This window comes from Pagrus major, chromosome 1 (genome assembly GCF_040436345.1).
Source record: "Pagrus major chromosome 1, Pma_NU_1.0".
Taxonomy (NCBI): domain Eukaryota; kingdom Metazoa; phylum Chordata; class Actinopteri; order Spariformes; family Sparidae; genus Pagrus; species Pagrus major.
In genome coordinates, this window is record NC_133215.1 from 35,549,112 (window position 1) to 35,563,440 (window position 14,329).

Genomic DNA, 14,329 nt, shown 5'->3' on the forward strand with positions numbered 1-14,329 from the left:
TGTGAATTATGGGAATAGAGAATTTGTGGGTGGGTCGAGTGCCCCCCTATTTTGTTTGAGCCCCTGCCCCCCCCAAAATGTCTGTGCACGTCCCTGGGCTGACAATATGACAAAGAGGCATTTGGCACTTCTATCCTTTAGATGTGTGAGGTTTCATCTTTCTTGCTTGAAGCATCCTTTTGGCTTGAGTGTAGTGTTTGACTTTTATATTGATAAACTGGTATCTTATTACTGATATTTTGTTTTATTATTATGATGATGATATTATTGTGATGTCGCACTTGTTGTTGCTTTTCCAATATTAATCTAGTTTGCTACCATACAGGAAGGAGGCATTTCATTTTGAAATTGATAACAAACACAAGTAGCCATGCTGGGTAAGAATAACTATAAAGACTACATGAGTGGAGCTGAGATGGAGCAGGTTAACAGTTCAAGGTTTCTGAAAATCAACATCACAGGGAACCTAACATGGCCACCATACATCCCAACCCATGTTAAAAATTAAAAAAAAGCAAAGAATCTACGATGCTTCTTCCGGAATGTTCTTGTCAACTTTTACAGAGGAGCAATAAAATGCATCCTGACTGGAATCCCAAACAGTACTGGTTAAGTGAGATGTCTGCACAGAGCCCAAAGATACTAAAAGACGACACCCACCCAGACACAGTCTGTTCACCCAAAGATACTGAAGTATCTGCTGCTGTACCACCACACTACAGCTTCATTCCTCAGGCTGTAGGGCTCCTGAACTCATCCTCCACAGCTAACCATAAAAAATATGTTGTGTACTGACAAATAAATGAATCCTGAATATGTACTTTGTATTGTAAGGATCATTACAGTTGGATGTGTCCACTCACCCTCCTGTATGCTGAGGCCAGTCTGGCTCCTTGTCACTGGCTCCACCTCCTCCACCTTCACCAGCACCACATCTGGCTCCTCCTCCTTCTGCACATACAGTAAAGAGATTAAATGTTGGATGTTACTGCACCACAGACACACAACATGAGGGCAACTTCATACCAAACATGATGACCAAAACAAAAAAGTCCAGCTGGTATTTGCTTATTACAGACATATCAGTACAGCAATATACATCACATAGGTATGCAGAGTGAGGCATAATATAACAATATATTGATTATGCAGCTTTAATAAGGAAATTTCATTTCATTACAAAAACGATATTGGGCAGCACTGGGCTGGGCTCTAATCCAATGCTCAATTTATTATTAAGAGCTGCATGCGGGAGAAATAACAGCATACCCTTCCGCTGATACCAAACCTGATTAAGTTACTTGAAGCCGATTATAACTATTAAAATGTTGCAACATCTGCTTTCATGATTCTTTAAAGAATTAAAAGGTGTAATTTGTAAGAAATGGTCAGACTTTGAAGGTAGCTCCAAAACTATAGGGGGCAGCTGGACCACTAACTGCTGCTCACCATACAGTTTGCTTTAGCTAACTTAGGCTGTTGTGACTAGCTGCCGTTAGCAAATAGCTCAGTTAGCTGTGGAGCTAAGTGGCCCCATTAGCTTCCATGATTGTGACATTGGAAGACAGGGAGAGTTAGCACAAGCAATAGGGCTCTGCTCAACCACCCCCCAGTAAGCATGGCTAGACACTAGACTGGGACTGAACACAGCCTCTGAGAGTGACAGAGGTCAGTCTGAAGACAAGGGATACAGTATGGAGGTGATTTACAGCGGATGACCAGGACTATGACTCTGGGGACGAGAAGACTGGAGAGGCATGAAGCAGCAGAGAGAGAGTCAGACATCAGCAGCAGGTCAAAACGCGCCACAGTTACATTTTGTCGAGGGGAATGAAGCTGTGAACTACTGCTGGTGAGTAAGAAGAAATTGTAGATCCAGTGTTTAGGCATTCTCTGATGAGAGTTAGTTGAAATATTTAATCTTGTCTAGGTACTTTTTGTGTCAATTCTTGTGAAACTGTTGAAGCTTAGTGGCTATCAGTGAGTTTCAGCCAAGTCAGGTGTGGTGAATAGGCTTGATTGCAGGGTGGAGCTAAGCCTGCATAAGGTAAATCTAGCACATATGGGCTAGTCACTACAGTGTCAGCTGCAGCGTCAGGACAGCCAAACGAAGACTTAGGGAGTCTCTCTGCGGGAGTCCATCGAGGGAGTCCAAGTAACTCACTGTCCACAACAGATCGCAGCCATGAGTCCCTCCCAATCCCAGTCAGGACATCAAACCGGAGAAGATTTCACCAGAGACCCACTGCTCGAGGCTGTAACCCAGCCAATCTCTGTTACCCAACATTCTCCACCGGTACTGAACTTGAAGTACTAGGGGGGCTATGGAACTGCCAGTCTGCAGTCAATAAGGCGGACACCATTTCAGCCTATGCCTCCCTGCAGACTCTCCACTTCCTGGCCCTTACAGAGACCTGGATCACCCCAGAAAACACTGCCACTCCAACTACCTTCTCAACTGCCTACTCATTCTCACACTCCCCGAGACAAACTGGTCGAGGAGGAGGAACTGGACCCCTCATCTCACCCACGTGGTCCTACCAGGTCCTTGCCCTGGACCACCTACCCAGATCTGCATTTGAATTCCACGCTGTCTCTGTCACCCTTCCTTTCAAGCTCAACATTGTGGTGATCTATCGCCCTCCCGGTCCTCTCTGTGACTTCTTTGATGAGATGGAGACCCTCCTAAGCTGCTCCCCTGACAATGGCACACCACTCGTTGTCCTGGGTGACTTCAACATCCACCCAGAGAAGCTGCACTCATCTGAATTCATCAACTTCTTCTCCACATTTGACCTCACACTCCCCCCCTCTCAACCCACCCACCGGGCCGGGAACCAACTTGACCTTGTCTTCACAAGGTCCTGCAGTACCTCTGCACTCTCTGTTACCCCACTGTGTTCGACCACCACTTTGTCGCTTTCTCTCTCCCCTTGAAGTCCACCACTTTCCTCACCCCTACACCTCGCACGGTCACCACCCGCTGCAACCTGAAATCCCTCTCTCCCGCCACTCTCCTCAACTGTTCTCTCCTCACTACCATCTACAGAACAATTCTCTCTACTGTCCACCAAGGAAGCCTCCTCCACTCTGTTATCCTCCCTCTCCTCCTCTTTAAGCACTCTCTGTCCCCAAATCACGTCATCTTGATGACCTTGCTCACTACCACCACCTCCTCTCTGATTTCACATCAACTGTTTCAGCAGCCAAATCTGCCTTCTACCTGTCAAAGATAAACTCCTCTGCCTAAAAACCCCAGGAAACTATTCTCCATGTTCTCTTCGCTCCTCACCCCTCCTACCCCTCCCCCTCCTTCCTCCCTCACTGCTGATGACTTTGCAACTTACTTTACCAAAAAAGTAAAAGACATCAGCTCATCATTTACTCCTATGCCCGTTCAAAAAGCACCTCCCCCAACCCTCACCTATGATGGCCTTACCTGCTTCAGCCCTCTCTCCTCTGAAGATGTTCACACACTAGTGACGTCTAACTGTGCCACCACCTGTTCCCTTGACCCGACTCCCTCCTCTCTTCTCCAAAACATCTCACACGGCATCTTTCCTTACCACCCTGATCAACTCCTCCCTCACTTCAGGCCTTATTCCAGCTCCTTTCAAGACAGCTACAGTAAAGCCACTCCTAAAGAAACCCATCCTAGACTCAGCTGACATCCACAACTACAGACCTGTATCTCTTCTTTCATTCCTCTCTAAAACCCTGGAACGCACTGTCTACAAACAACTGTCCTCCTATCTTTCACAAAATGACCTCCTTGACCCTAATCAGTCAGTCTTCAGGACTGCGTACTCCACTAAGACGGCCCTCCTCACAGTAGCCCTTTTCACACAAAGACGCCGCATTATCGCCGCAGCGGCGGTTTGCCAATTCTCCGCCGCTGGTTGTTCACATAGAACCAAGCAGCTCCAGCATAACGACGAACCAGTATGTAATTCACACAGAAAGCCAGCGCTGCGGCTCCAAAAGAGGCGTGACGGTACACGTCATGATGATGACATCTGTGTGTTTTTTTCACTGTGTTTTCCCCAGTGTCCACCTGTTAATTTAAACATGTACCCACTGGCTGTATATAATCATATGGATGCAGTTATAATGTTTTGTGATTGAGATCCTGACCCACCAAACATCCTGGAAAGTGACAAAGTTATGTTTTTCGCTCTAAATTACATAATTACATAAACGCCATCAGTAAACAGGACACTGTCACTCGCGGGGAGGGGTTTCTGTTTTCTGGGGGAAAGTTCACTGAAGTCTCAGTCAGGAGGGCTGCCCGTCGCGGTGATTTTCACCGCGGCAAACACTTGGTGAGTTAAAAGTTTTTTGCCGGGGACAGACGCTGTTTTTCGGGCGGAAATGTGACGAAGATTCGGTAGGACAGACAGGAGGACAGACACTTCTCCAGGTATAACTGCAGTATTTTTTTCCTCATATAAGTTGCCAAAGACACGACCAGTTACCACATTACTGTTGTTTGGTCCTGTAACGTTGCTTTGTGGGACATTCCTCTTTATTTTGTTGAGTGAAGTGCCTGTTTGCTTATCAGACAGTGAACACCATCAGATCAACACACCCCCGCTACGTGCCGATGGCTTATCCATTCATACTGGTTCGATTTGCCAATAATGCGCCTCTGATACGACCTCCGGAGGCGCAGCTAAATTTCACCCCTTGCTGCATTTGAGACTTTCACACAGAGCAGGATGCGAAGAATTGGCGCAGGATCCCCACATTCAAACAGCAGTGTGAATGGGGCTAGTGACTGAGTCACTCCGTGACGCAAGAGCCTCGTCCCACTCGTCAGTCCTCATTCTCCTCGACTTATCCTCTGCGTTTGGCACAGTCAACCACCAAATCCTCCTCTCCACTCTGGCTGAACTTGGCATCGCTGACTCTGCTCTAAACTGGTTCACATCATACCTGACAAATCGCACCTTTCAGGTCACATTGAATGGCTCCTTGTCCAAACCCTGCTTTCTGGAAACTGGTGTCCCTCAAGGCTCAGTACTAGGACCACTTCTGTTTTAACTATACACTAGATCACTAGGCTCTGCAATCACATCACATGGATTCTTTTACCACTGTTATGCAGACGACACCCAACTGTTCCTCTCTTTTCCCCCTTCCTCCGATACCCACGTTGCAATGGACATCTCGGAATTTCTGGCAGACATCTCCGCTTGGACAACTGCGCACCACCTCAAGCTCAACCTTAGTAAAAACTGAACTCCTCTTCATCCCGGGGAATGATTGCCCTCGCATGGACTTGTCAGTCACTGTCAAGGATGTCACAGTATCGCCTTCATCGATTGCGAGGAACCTGGGTGTAGTCCTCGACGACAGACTATCCTGCACCCCCAACATCACCGCGGTGGCCCGATCCTGCAGATTTGCCCTCTACAACATCCGCAGGATCTGGATTTCCTCCGCGACTAAACAGTTGCAATGTATCCAGAACACTGCAGCGCACCTCATTTTCAATCTACCCAAATTCTCTCATGTGACCCCCCCCTCCGTGACTAGGGATGCACCGATCCACATTTTTTCACTTCCGATCCGATCCCGATACAAGAATTTGGATATCTGCCGATACCGATACTATTCCGATACCAGAGCTCTTTTTTTTTGCTTCAATAATATTATCATTATTGATGACTTTTATGAGGCTGTAATAAATTTCTCGCTATAGGCAAGTATATGTATGTATGCATGCATTATGTCCAAAAAGGCAACTTAAGGTAAGTATGAGGACAGAAATGGAAGTTAGAAAAATATATTTATTGAATTCCATGACAGTGTTACCCAGTGCACTGTGAGGCTTATCAGCGACATTGGGCAGACATCTGAAGTCCAAATGTCTGAAGTAAAGCTCAGGGATGAAACTCCTTTTAACTTCTGAGCTAACTTGTTTGACACTCGGTTGTATAGCTCGGGTAGCGCAGTCTCTGATAAATATCTCCTGCACGGTAGACTGTACCTGGGCTGCAAGTGTTCAATCAGGCCGCGGAAACCCACGTTTTCCACCACTGAAAACGGTTGGTCATCGAGTACGATGAAGTTAAGCAACTTCTCTGTGATTGCTTTAACCTTCATGTTGTCTGCCGGAAGTTTTCCTTGCTTCTGAAACGATTCCAGAAGTGACTCCTGCCGGCTCCTTTCCTCTCTCTGCCTCCTTCCTAAAAAATCCTCGTGCTCTTTCGCGTGGTGTTTTTTTAAATGTTTGTTTAAGTTTGTCGTGTTGTATGTCGCGACGGCGCTTCCTCCCCTCGGAATGGCGGCTTTGCAAACATTGCATGTTGCCGTCTTGCTCTGCGGTGTCTCCAGCGTGAAATAACTCCAAACAGCGGACATGACGTGCTGCTAGCCGGCTGCTACTGCTAAATGCTGTTAGCTGGCTGCTAACGCTAGTGGCTCGGCGGGCTGCAAACAGCGGAATGGATTTCCTGAACGGGGGCGTGTCTCATCACCGTGCCTCATTGACACAGGCACACGCCTCCTTCAGGAAATCCGTTCCACAGTTTTGCAGCCACCTAGCAGAGTAGCCAACAGGAGTAACTTTTGGAATCATTTCAGCAGACAACAGTGAAAGCACATGTGTTTCATGGATCGGAAATTTGCGCAGGTTGGATCGAAATTTTCCGATCCGTTAATTACACTCGTATCGGTACCCGATACCGATACTGGATCGGATCTGCCCCATCCCTATCCGTGACCTCCACTGGCTTCCTGTTGCGGCCCGTATCCGATTCAAGACGATGGTGCTGGCCTTCAAGGCTGTCAAAGGAACTGCACCCATCTACCTCCAAACACTGGTCAGACCACACGCCCCAGCGCGAGCACTTTGCTCTACTACATCAGCTGGCCGGCTGGTACTGCCATCGCTGAGAGTAAACAAAGGTCGCTCAGTAAAGTCTTGACTCTTCTGTGTTCTGGCGCCTCAGTGGTGGAATGAACTTCCGACCAATGTCAGGATAGCAGAATCACTCGCCATCTTCCGCAAAAGACTCAAAACTCACTTGTTCAGACTTCGCCTCAACCCCGCATATCAAAAAAAAAAAAAAAAGTATATGCACTTGTATGTTCTTACCCATAGCACTTATGTGCTTAAGATACCCTTGATAAATAGCAGGTACCATGGTCAGATGAGGGCTTGAAAATTGTTTCTATTTTTTCCTTCTACTTTATCGATGGTGATATGTTGTGGTTTCTTTCTTGTGTACTTATTGTAAGTCACTTTGGACAAACGCATCTGTTAAATGCCCTATATGTAAATGTTAATGTAAATTTTCACATCTTACTCTGTGAACTGAGGATTTATTTGGACCAAACCAGAGGTGATTGTGGAAAGACAAACCAAGACTGTTCTGGTGACTTTGATTCAGTTTATGTCCAGTTTGAATGAAATATGTTTTACGATGAGTTAACGAAGCGATTAAGCTCGTGTTGGTTCAGTAAGAGAGAGAAAGTGGAATTCAGATGGTGTGCGGTTGTATTTTTCTGTTAAGTAAAACAAATGTAAAAATATTTCCTTTTTTGACATTTTGTGAGTTTATTTTGTCGACTTATGAGACTAAGTAGTGAACTGGCTGCTTTTACATTTCCCAGCTGAAACTACAAGGTCCATCAGACTATCACCTCTTGAGGTACAAAGTGGTATTAAGTGACAGGATGGGCAGGGGCTAGCTGGTTAGCATGCTAACTTCTACAACACAGTAAATGGACATCTTTGACAGAACGTCAACACTGTTGTTTCATTCTGTTGATTATGTAAGTTTATTTTTTTAATGTTTTGAGCTAAAATTATTAAATTATTGGGACAAGTGGTTCAGAGGAACTAGTTTAGAAATACTCAGCCACTGATTTAAACCAGCATTGGATTGAGGAGCAGTGACAGTTTACTGTTGCTGTATACAAAGTGGAGCTACAAATCTTTCTCCATACAAGTGATGCAAATCTGATGTCATTCATCTGAGAGTCAAAGTCATGACTTCATTTTGACAGAAGCGGTTCACAAAAAAAGACTTTCCAGTGGTTAAAGAAGCATATTTTATTCCATAAATGAAATGCTGCATACAAAATGTGTAATGTTTCAGCTATAAAACACATGAAATGTGTTACATTTAGAATAACAATCCACTCCTGAACAATGCTCTCAAACTTTTACTTTTTTTGTGGAAGTACATGCATAGCATTTTCAGAAAGAGTAAATGACTGAATACTGGCCAAGACTGAATTCCAACATCAGAACTTATTATTCATTCCAACCAAATAACCCAAATAAACTACAGTGTGTACATACTCTAGTTTATTTGGACTCCATGCCACATGAACTGTCCTGCTGCTTCGAATACTCACTGGAGCGCCAAATATGGATTAATCTGCCACTCCTGTTTCTAGTGATGTTTTAGGAAACAACTTTTTGTTTGAGAGTGAAACAGTATATGTGCGTTTTCAAAGATCAGTAGGATCCAATGGGTTTGGAGAGGAAAACCCCAGACAGAGCCTTTTCCTTTAAGATGGTTTTGGGAAATGGGGGTGACAGATTACAGGACAAACCACATTTCACAATCTCATACATATAAAAGTGGAAGTGTAACCAGTTGTTCTCCTATAGGCCACTTTGTACCATGTGAAGATCAGTCAGTCAGTGCTCCTTCACCTACTGCTGACTGATACTTATTCTAGTTTAGTCTTTAAATATGCAGCTTTGTGTGACAACAAATTCTGAGGCAAAACATGATTTTCTCAGGTTGACTTGGTCGAGTTTGCATGGCAGAACAGCTGCCTTACTTAAAGAGTAACTAAACACCTAGGTTTTGGCTGAGGTGCATCTAGGCTAGAAATTGAAAAAATTCCTTGATTCCCCCCCCCCCCCCCCCCCACACGCCCAGTCACTCTGTGCAGCCTCCAACAGAGCCTCCAACAGAGCCCCCCCTCCCACACCCAGACTTTCGTGACGAAAGCTGCCTCCAAAACGTCATCGGCCTCCATCTCAGCCAGTAGCAAAATTAGATTGTAATAGCCGGGTTTCAACCCATAGAGGGCAGTCACTCTTACATTTTTACAACAAAATACGCCAAATTGAAATACTTTGACTAAAATGTCAAGAGTTGGACCAGAATCAATAAACAACACTACTTCATACCCAAATACATTTGTTTTCAGCAGAAAAAAGTGGTTTGGGGGTTTAGTTACTCTTTGAGAGAAGTGTGCCTAAAGCTAAACAGCACTGTCTAAACCTGTGTTATAGAAAATGTGGCTGTAAAGAATCTAATGTAAAGCTGAGAGTTAATTCAGACCTGGTATTCCCATCCGTCCTGAGTGATCCCATCACAAGTGAACAGTGGTCAGTTCACACCTGGCATTAATAGTGAGTACTTGTGGTCAGATCTCACTTCTCCAGGTTTTAGTAATTACAGCACTATTGTTAATATTTAATCATTTGATCATGGTTAAAGGGCTACTTGCAATGGGCCTTGTGTTTTTTTGTTGTGTTATCTGGATTATAATATTCAGTATATCCATCTCTGGTGGTAATGTTCTTACTGTGGTGGTCCACCTCTCCTGAATGAATGCTGCCAACACTGGCAGTTTAAGAGAGCCCTAACACATACTTTACATTACAGTAAAATGAAAATCAAACAGAAGACATCTTCTTATTCTTCCTTTTCTTTTTGTGTAGGCAGACCTTCAATGTGAGCATGGGCACATATGCGTACACACGGCTGAAAGAATGTGGTCACATGCAGTCCAGACCACCTCTGAATGTGGTCTGGGTCATCGGATCTCAAATGTGTCCTCAATGCGTCTTGGGGGTCTTAGAGTGTCTACGTAGAGCTCTGTGATCGCATCACCCAGGACAGATGATAATACCCGGTCTGATCAGCCTCTCAGATGCTTTAAGGTTAACACATAAATCACTGGAAAAAACCACAGTTTAAAATATCCTACATATACGGTCGATGACAAGGCAGAACATCCAGCAGCAAAGCTTCTCTTGGCTCACCTTTTGGAAAGAGATATGCCATGTTCTGCAATGCAAAGCACCAGCTGTGTGTGTGTGCGTGTATGTGTGTGTGCATGTAGGAAACAGATACAACAACACATTTCAGGTCTATATGCTGGTGTCCCCACTTTTCAATCTGACCTTCACTAGACTAGAACACTGTGTGTAGAGACACATTTTTAATAAGACTGATTTAAAGACTGTGAAACTCAAACTGTCCGTCATTAAGCTGCTTCCCCTCACTATAGCAGAAATACTCTAATTCTAATTAATATTTTCTTATTTCTGTCTTTGAAAACAAAGTGACATTTAAAACATTTTTTTTCTTAACTATTGTGAAATCTGTTTATAAAGTTCTTCAGATGGTCCTGGGTATAAATTATTTTCTTTCTGTTGAGCAAAGTCTCTGCTGAATTAGTACACAGGCCTCAAGTAAGATGACAGTTCAGGTCTGTTCCCAGGTCTCCACTACAGTATTAATTTCAGGGTGGCTCTTTTGCTGGTGTGTTTTCAAGTTTCTTATCCAGGCGAATCCCCTGCCACACAGCCCACAGCTGTAGGGTTTCTCTCCAGTGTGAACTCTCTGGTGTTTTCTCAGGTTCCCAGCCTCAGAGAACATCTTCCCACAGGTTGAGCAGCTGAAAGGCTTCTCCCCTGTGTGGACGCGTTGGTGGATCTCCACTTTCTTGGGCCGGTTAAAAGCCTTTCCACAGTAGCTGCAAACAAACCGTCTTTCCTTGGTGCCGGATCGATGGTCTACTTTGCTGCTGTCACTGGAGAGTTGGGGAAAGGGGAAACCGGGGCCGTAACGAGTCCAGCCATTAATACTGGCAGAGGTCGATGGGAAATCAGCTGCTGCCATCGAGTATGAACAAGATGGCCTCCTTCCTTCCACTTCCACCCCCGAATGCTCATCAAAAAACTCCTCAACCAACAAGTTAGCGCTTTTATCATTGTCACATAACACGTCAAACTGTGAGTCATTGCTGCCGTCTTCGATATACTGGTGTGGGTTTATTGTTTCCTGCAGTGAGTCTCTGCCCTCGACAGAGGCACTGAATTCACACTTAAGGAGAGGAGAGGAGTCACTGACCTCCACTCCTCTGCTGCTGCTGCTGCTGCTGGTACGCCTCGTCCTGCTGCTCTGGCTCTGGGACTGGATCTGGGACTGCGACTGGCAGGAAGTGGACTGGGTGTCCTGCTGTTCAATGCTGGCTCTCTGTCCTGCAGCTCCACGAGGCACACACTCCACCACTCCTTTACAGAGACCATTTGGGGCAGAGAATGGAGAAAAAATGAATTGATAATATTTTAGTGTTACAGATGAAATTACTTACATAATTAATATTCATGGCTTATAAAATACTATTTATGCAGTAATCTGTATTAATCACCATTAGTAGCCAACATGGTTAATTCATCATAATGTACATTTCCAAAGCACTGATTCACCAGTTCACTTTCTTAATGTCACCTTCTCTTTTTACCCCCCAAAAATGTAGGCACTGAGGAGAGCTGCTGTGTCTCAAGCGCCTCCTGAACTTTAAGGTCTCAGCCATTGTTACAGAGGAGCTCTTCATTCACCACCAGGACTGGACAATACGATCAGGGAAGAACAAGGGGGGGAGCTAAAAGGGGGCATTGTTGGTGGCTGCACCACTAGCACAGGAGCTTTGGACTGCCAGGGGGAGGAATTTTGAGGCTTGACCACCAGAACCTGAACCTGGCTCAGCAGCATTCCCAGTGAACTTGGCCAAACCAGGACTGAACACAGCCTCCAAAACCAACACAGACCAGTTTCAACGACAGGGAATATATTAACAGTTATATTACTTTGAGTCCCAGAACAAAGAAGTTCGTGGAAAGTTCATTAGTATACATCATCCATTATCCACAAGGATTTGGATTTTTAGGACTTGAGGTGGTGGCTCGTACCGCTTTTGTCCACATGGGTTGCCAGAATCAACAAAAAATAGAAGTTCCTTGAAGCTGTTTCAATAATAAATAATAATAATAATTCAATAATTAAATTCAATAATAATGTTAATATCATAAACGTGCGACGACCAATCAGCTAATGGCTAGATCTAACGACTACTTCTCTACAAAGAAAATCTTCAGTCAGGGGCAGGCCTAGTTCTAGAAGATGGTATGGAGTTTTCAATAGGACTGATACCAAAAACCAGAGGCTGCTTTTAGTGTGGCCAGGGATGTTAATGATGCCAACCTAAGGCAAGTCCTGCTGAGCCTATCAGATCAAGTCTCAACTCTCGTCCTACCTGCCTGTTGGCAAAAACTCAAACAATACACATTGATGACACAGACAATTTAGCATCTATGTCAAGAAACATTGGCACTCTCCCAGAGCAACCTGAGATAACCTTGATGACATCACTTTGACATCATCACAGTGGTTTTCTCAGACTTCCTAAAGTTCCTCTTATGTCAGGGAAGACATTATTTTATATGGTAGGTAGGACTCACCATCACTAGTAAACTGACCCTGTGTGAGGCTTGAATGTTTTTCAGTGGGACAGTACTGTAAAATACTGAGCCTTACACACGGTTGTCTTCTATACACATGCATCGGGACTTTGCACTCACCATCATCTCCTATAAGCGGCACGTCGTCCTCTGTTACTTCAACTTGTGACATGTTTGCCTCCACCTTCTCCTCCTTTACCAGCACTGCCTCTGGCTCCACCAGCTCCACATCTGGAGACTTCAAAACATGGAAGGTTTGTCACTCGCTCAGCAAAGACCAGTTTCATATTCATGCAACAACATCCATTTCAAATCAACGCATCATGTCTCCAGTCCTCCACAGTGCCTTGTGGTGTGCTTACATTACTCTGGACGCTTTCAGAGTGGATCAGCTTGCTAGCTGTGGCCCCAGCAGCAACTCTGCCAGACCACAGAGGAACATCCATCTGTCGCTCAAACACGCCATCTACACAGACACAAGAAAAATATCTATTTAGAAACACTGGGAGTGTATATTCTAATGATCAGTGCTGACAGTAGGGGTGGGTATTCTTAACATGAATACATATAAAATATGATATATATATATATATATATATGTTTTTTATATATTATATATATTATACACATTAGCTACAATTAGTAATATACTGGTAATTGATATGTATTAACTGTATTAATATTATAATGTTTTACTCTATAGCTATATTAGCTTAATCTCCCATTAAAGCAGTCAAACCACAGATCTGTGGGGGTCTCATCAACAACCATTACTTTAATCACAAATAATGATTTTTTTCACTGTAATGAGCAATTCTTCTCCATTAATGATATACATAAGTTTAAAGAAACATGTTTTCCATAGGAATTATGCACCATATTCTCTCGTGAATGACAGTGACAATGACCACATATTGTAATTCTCGCTCTCTGGGGTGTGTCATACCTTTTCTTATTTGAATTTATTAACTGTTGTTGTGAACTACTTTACACAATTGTTGCAAAAAGTGGGCTGCTTTACATTACAGTAAAATGAAAATCAAACAGAAGTCATCTTCTTATTCTTCCTTTTCTTTTTGTGTAGGCAGACCTTCAATGTGAGCATGGGCACATATGGGTACACATGTGCGTACACACAGCTGAAAGAATGTGGTCAGTCCAGACCACCTTTGAATGTGGTCTGAGTGATCGGATCTCAAATGTGTCCTCACTGCGTCTTGGGGGTGATCACACCTTAGAGTGTCTACTTAGAGCTGTCCATCTGTGATCGCATCACTCAGTGTTTTCAGGTTTCTTATCCAGGCGAATCCCCTGCCACACAGCCCACAGCTGTAGGGTTTCTCTCCAGTGTGAACTCTCTGGTGTTTTCTCAGGTTCACGGTAGAGCTGTGCGATATTACGATATATATCGTAGTGTGATATAAAAATGTCTACCGTAGGATATAACCCTCTGTTGTTTATATCGTAATTTTAACGTGTAGGCTACTTGTTTAGCACTGTTGCTACACTAGCGTTAACGATTTAATACGCCGTGTAAAGCACAACTCAACGTCGGAATGATCGTTGGATATCCAGATTTTGAGTTCAAAACAAGTTCATTGTATGAAGGTGATGTAACTGCAGCAACGCTACTACTTTGTGGTAGCATTCTTACGTCACCCGCAAGGACTCGTTTACGGCACTGGTCGCCCAGGAGTAAACAGAGGCAAAGCAGCATGCGGAGACGGAGGAGAGCGCAATGGGAGACGAAAATAACGTTACTAGTAACATTACATCAGACGCGGATACAGAAGCAGAACCCAGCCGTGAGGCCTACTGGCTGTC

The 14,329-nt window shown here is 44.3% G+C and overlaps 1 protein-coding gene across 1 annotated transcript in view; it reads right to left on the reverse strand.

Moving 5' to 3' along the window:
• The window catches only part of LOC141003226 (uncharacterized), an 85,652-nt gene that overhangs the window by 8,396 nt on the left and 62,927 nt on the right, over positions 1-14,329 (reverse strand). Inside the window, exons 16-21 of the mRNA XM_073474550.1 lie at positions 13,760-13,891; positions 13,717-13,721; positions 12,868-12,971; positions 12,626-12,743; positions 10,551-11,278; positions 1,631-1,640 (exon numbers count right to left, since the gene is read on the reverse strand). Of these exons, the coding sequence (XP_073330651.1) occupies positions 1,631-1,640; positions 10,551-11,278; positions 12,626-12,743; positions 12,868-12,971; positions 13,717-13,721; positions 13,760-13,891 (1,097 nt within the window). The remainder of the gene's footprint in view (positions 1-1,630; positions 1,641-10,550; positions 11,279-12,625; positions 12,744-12,867; positions 12,972-13,716; positions 13,722-13,759; positions 13,892-14,329) is intronic.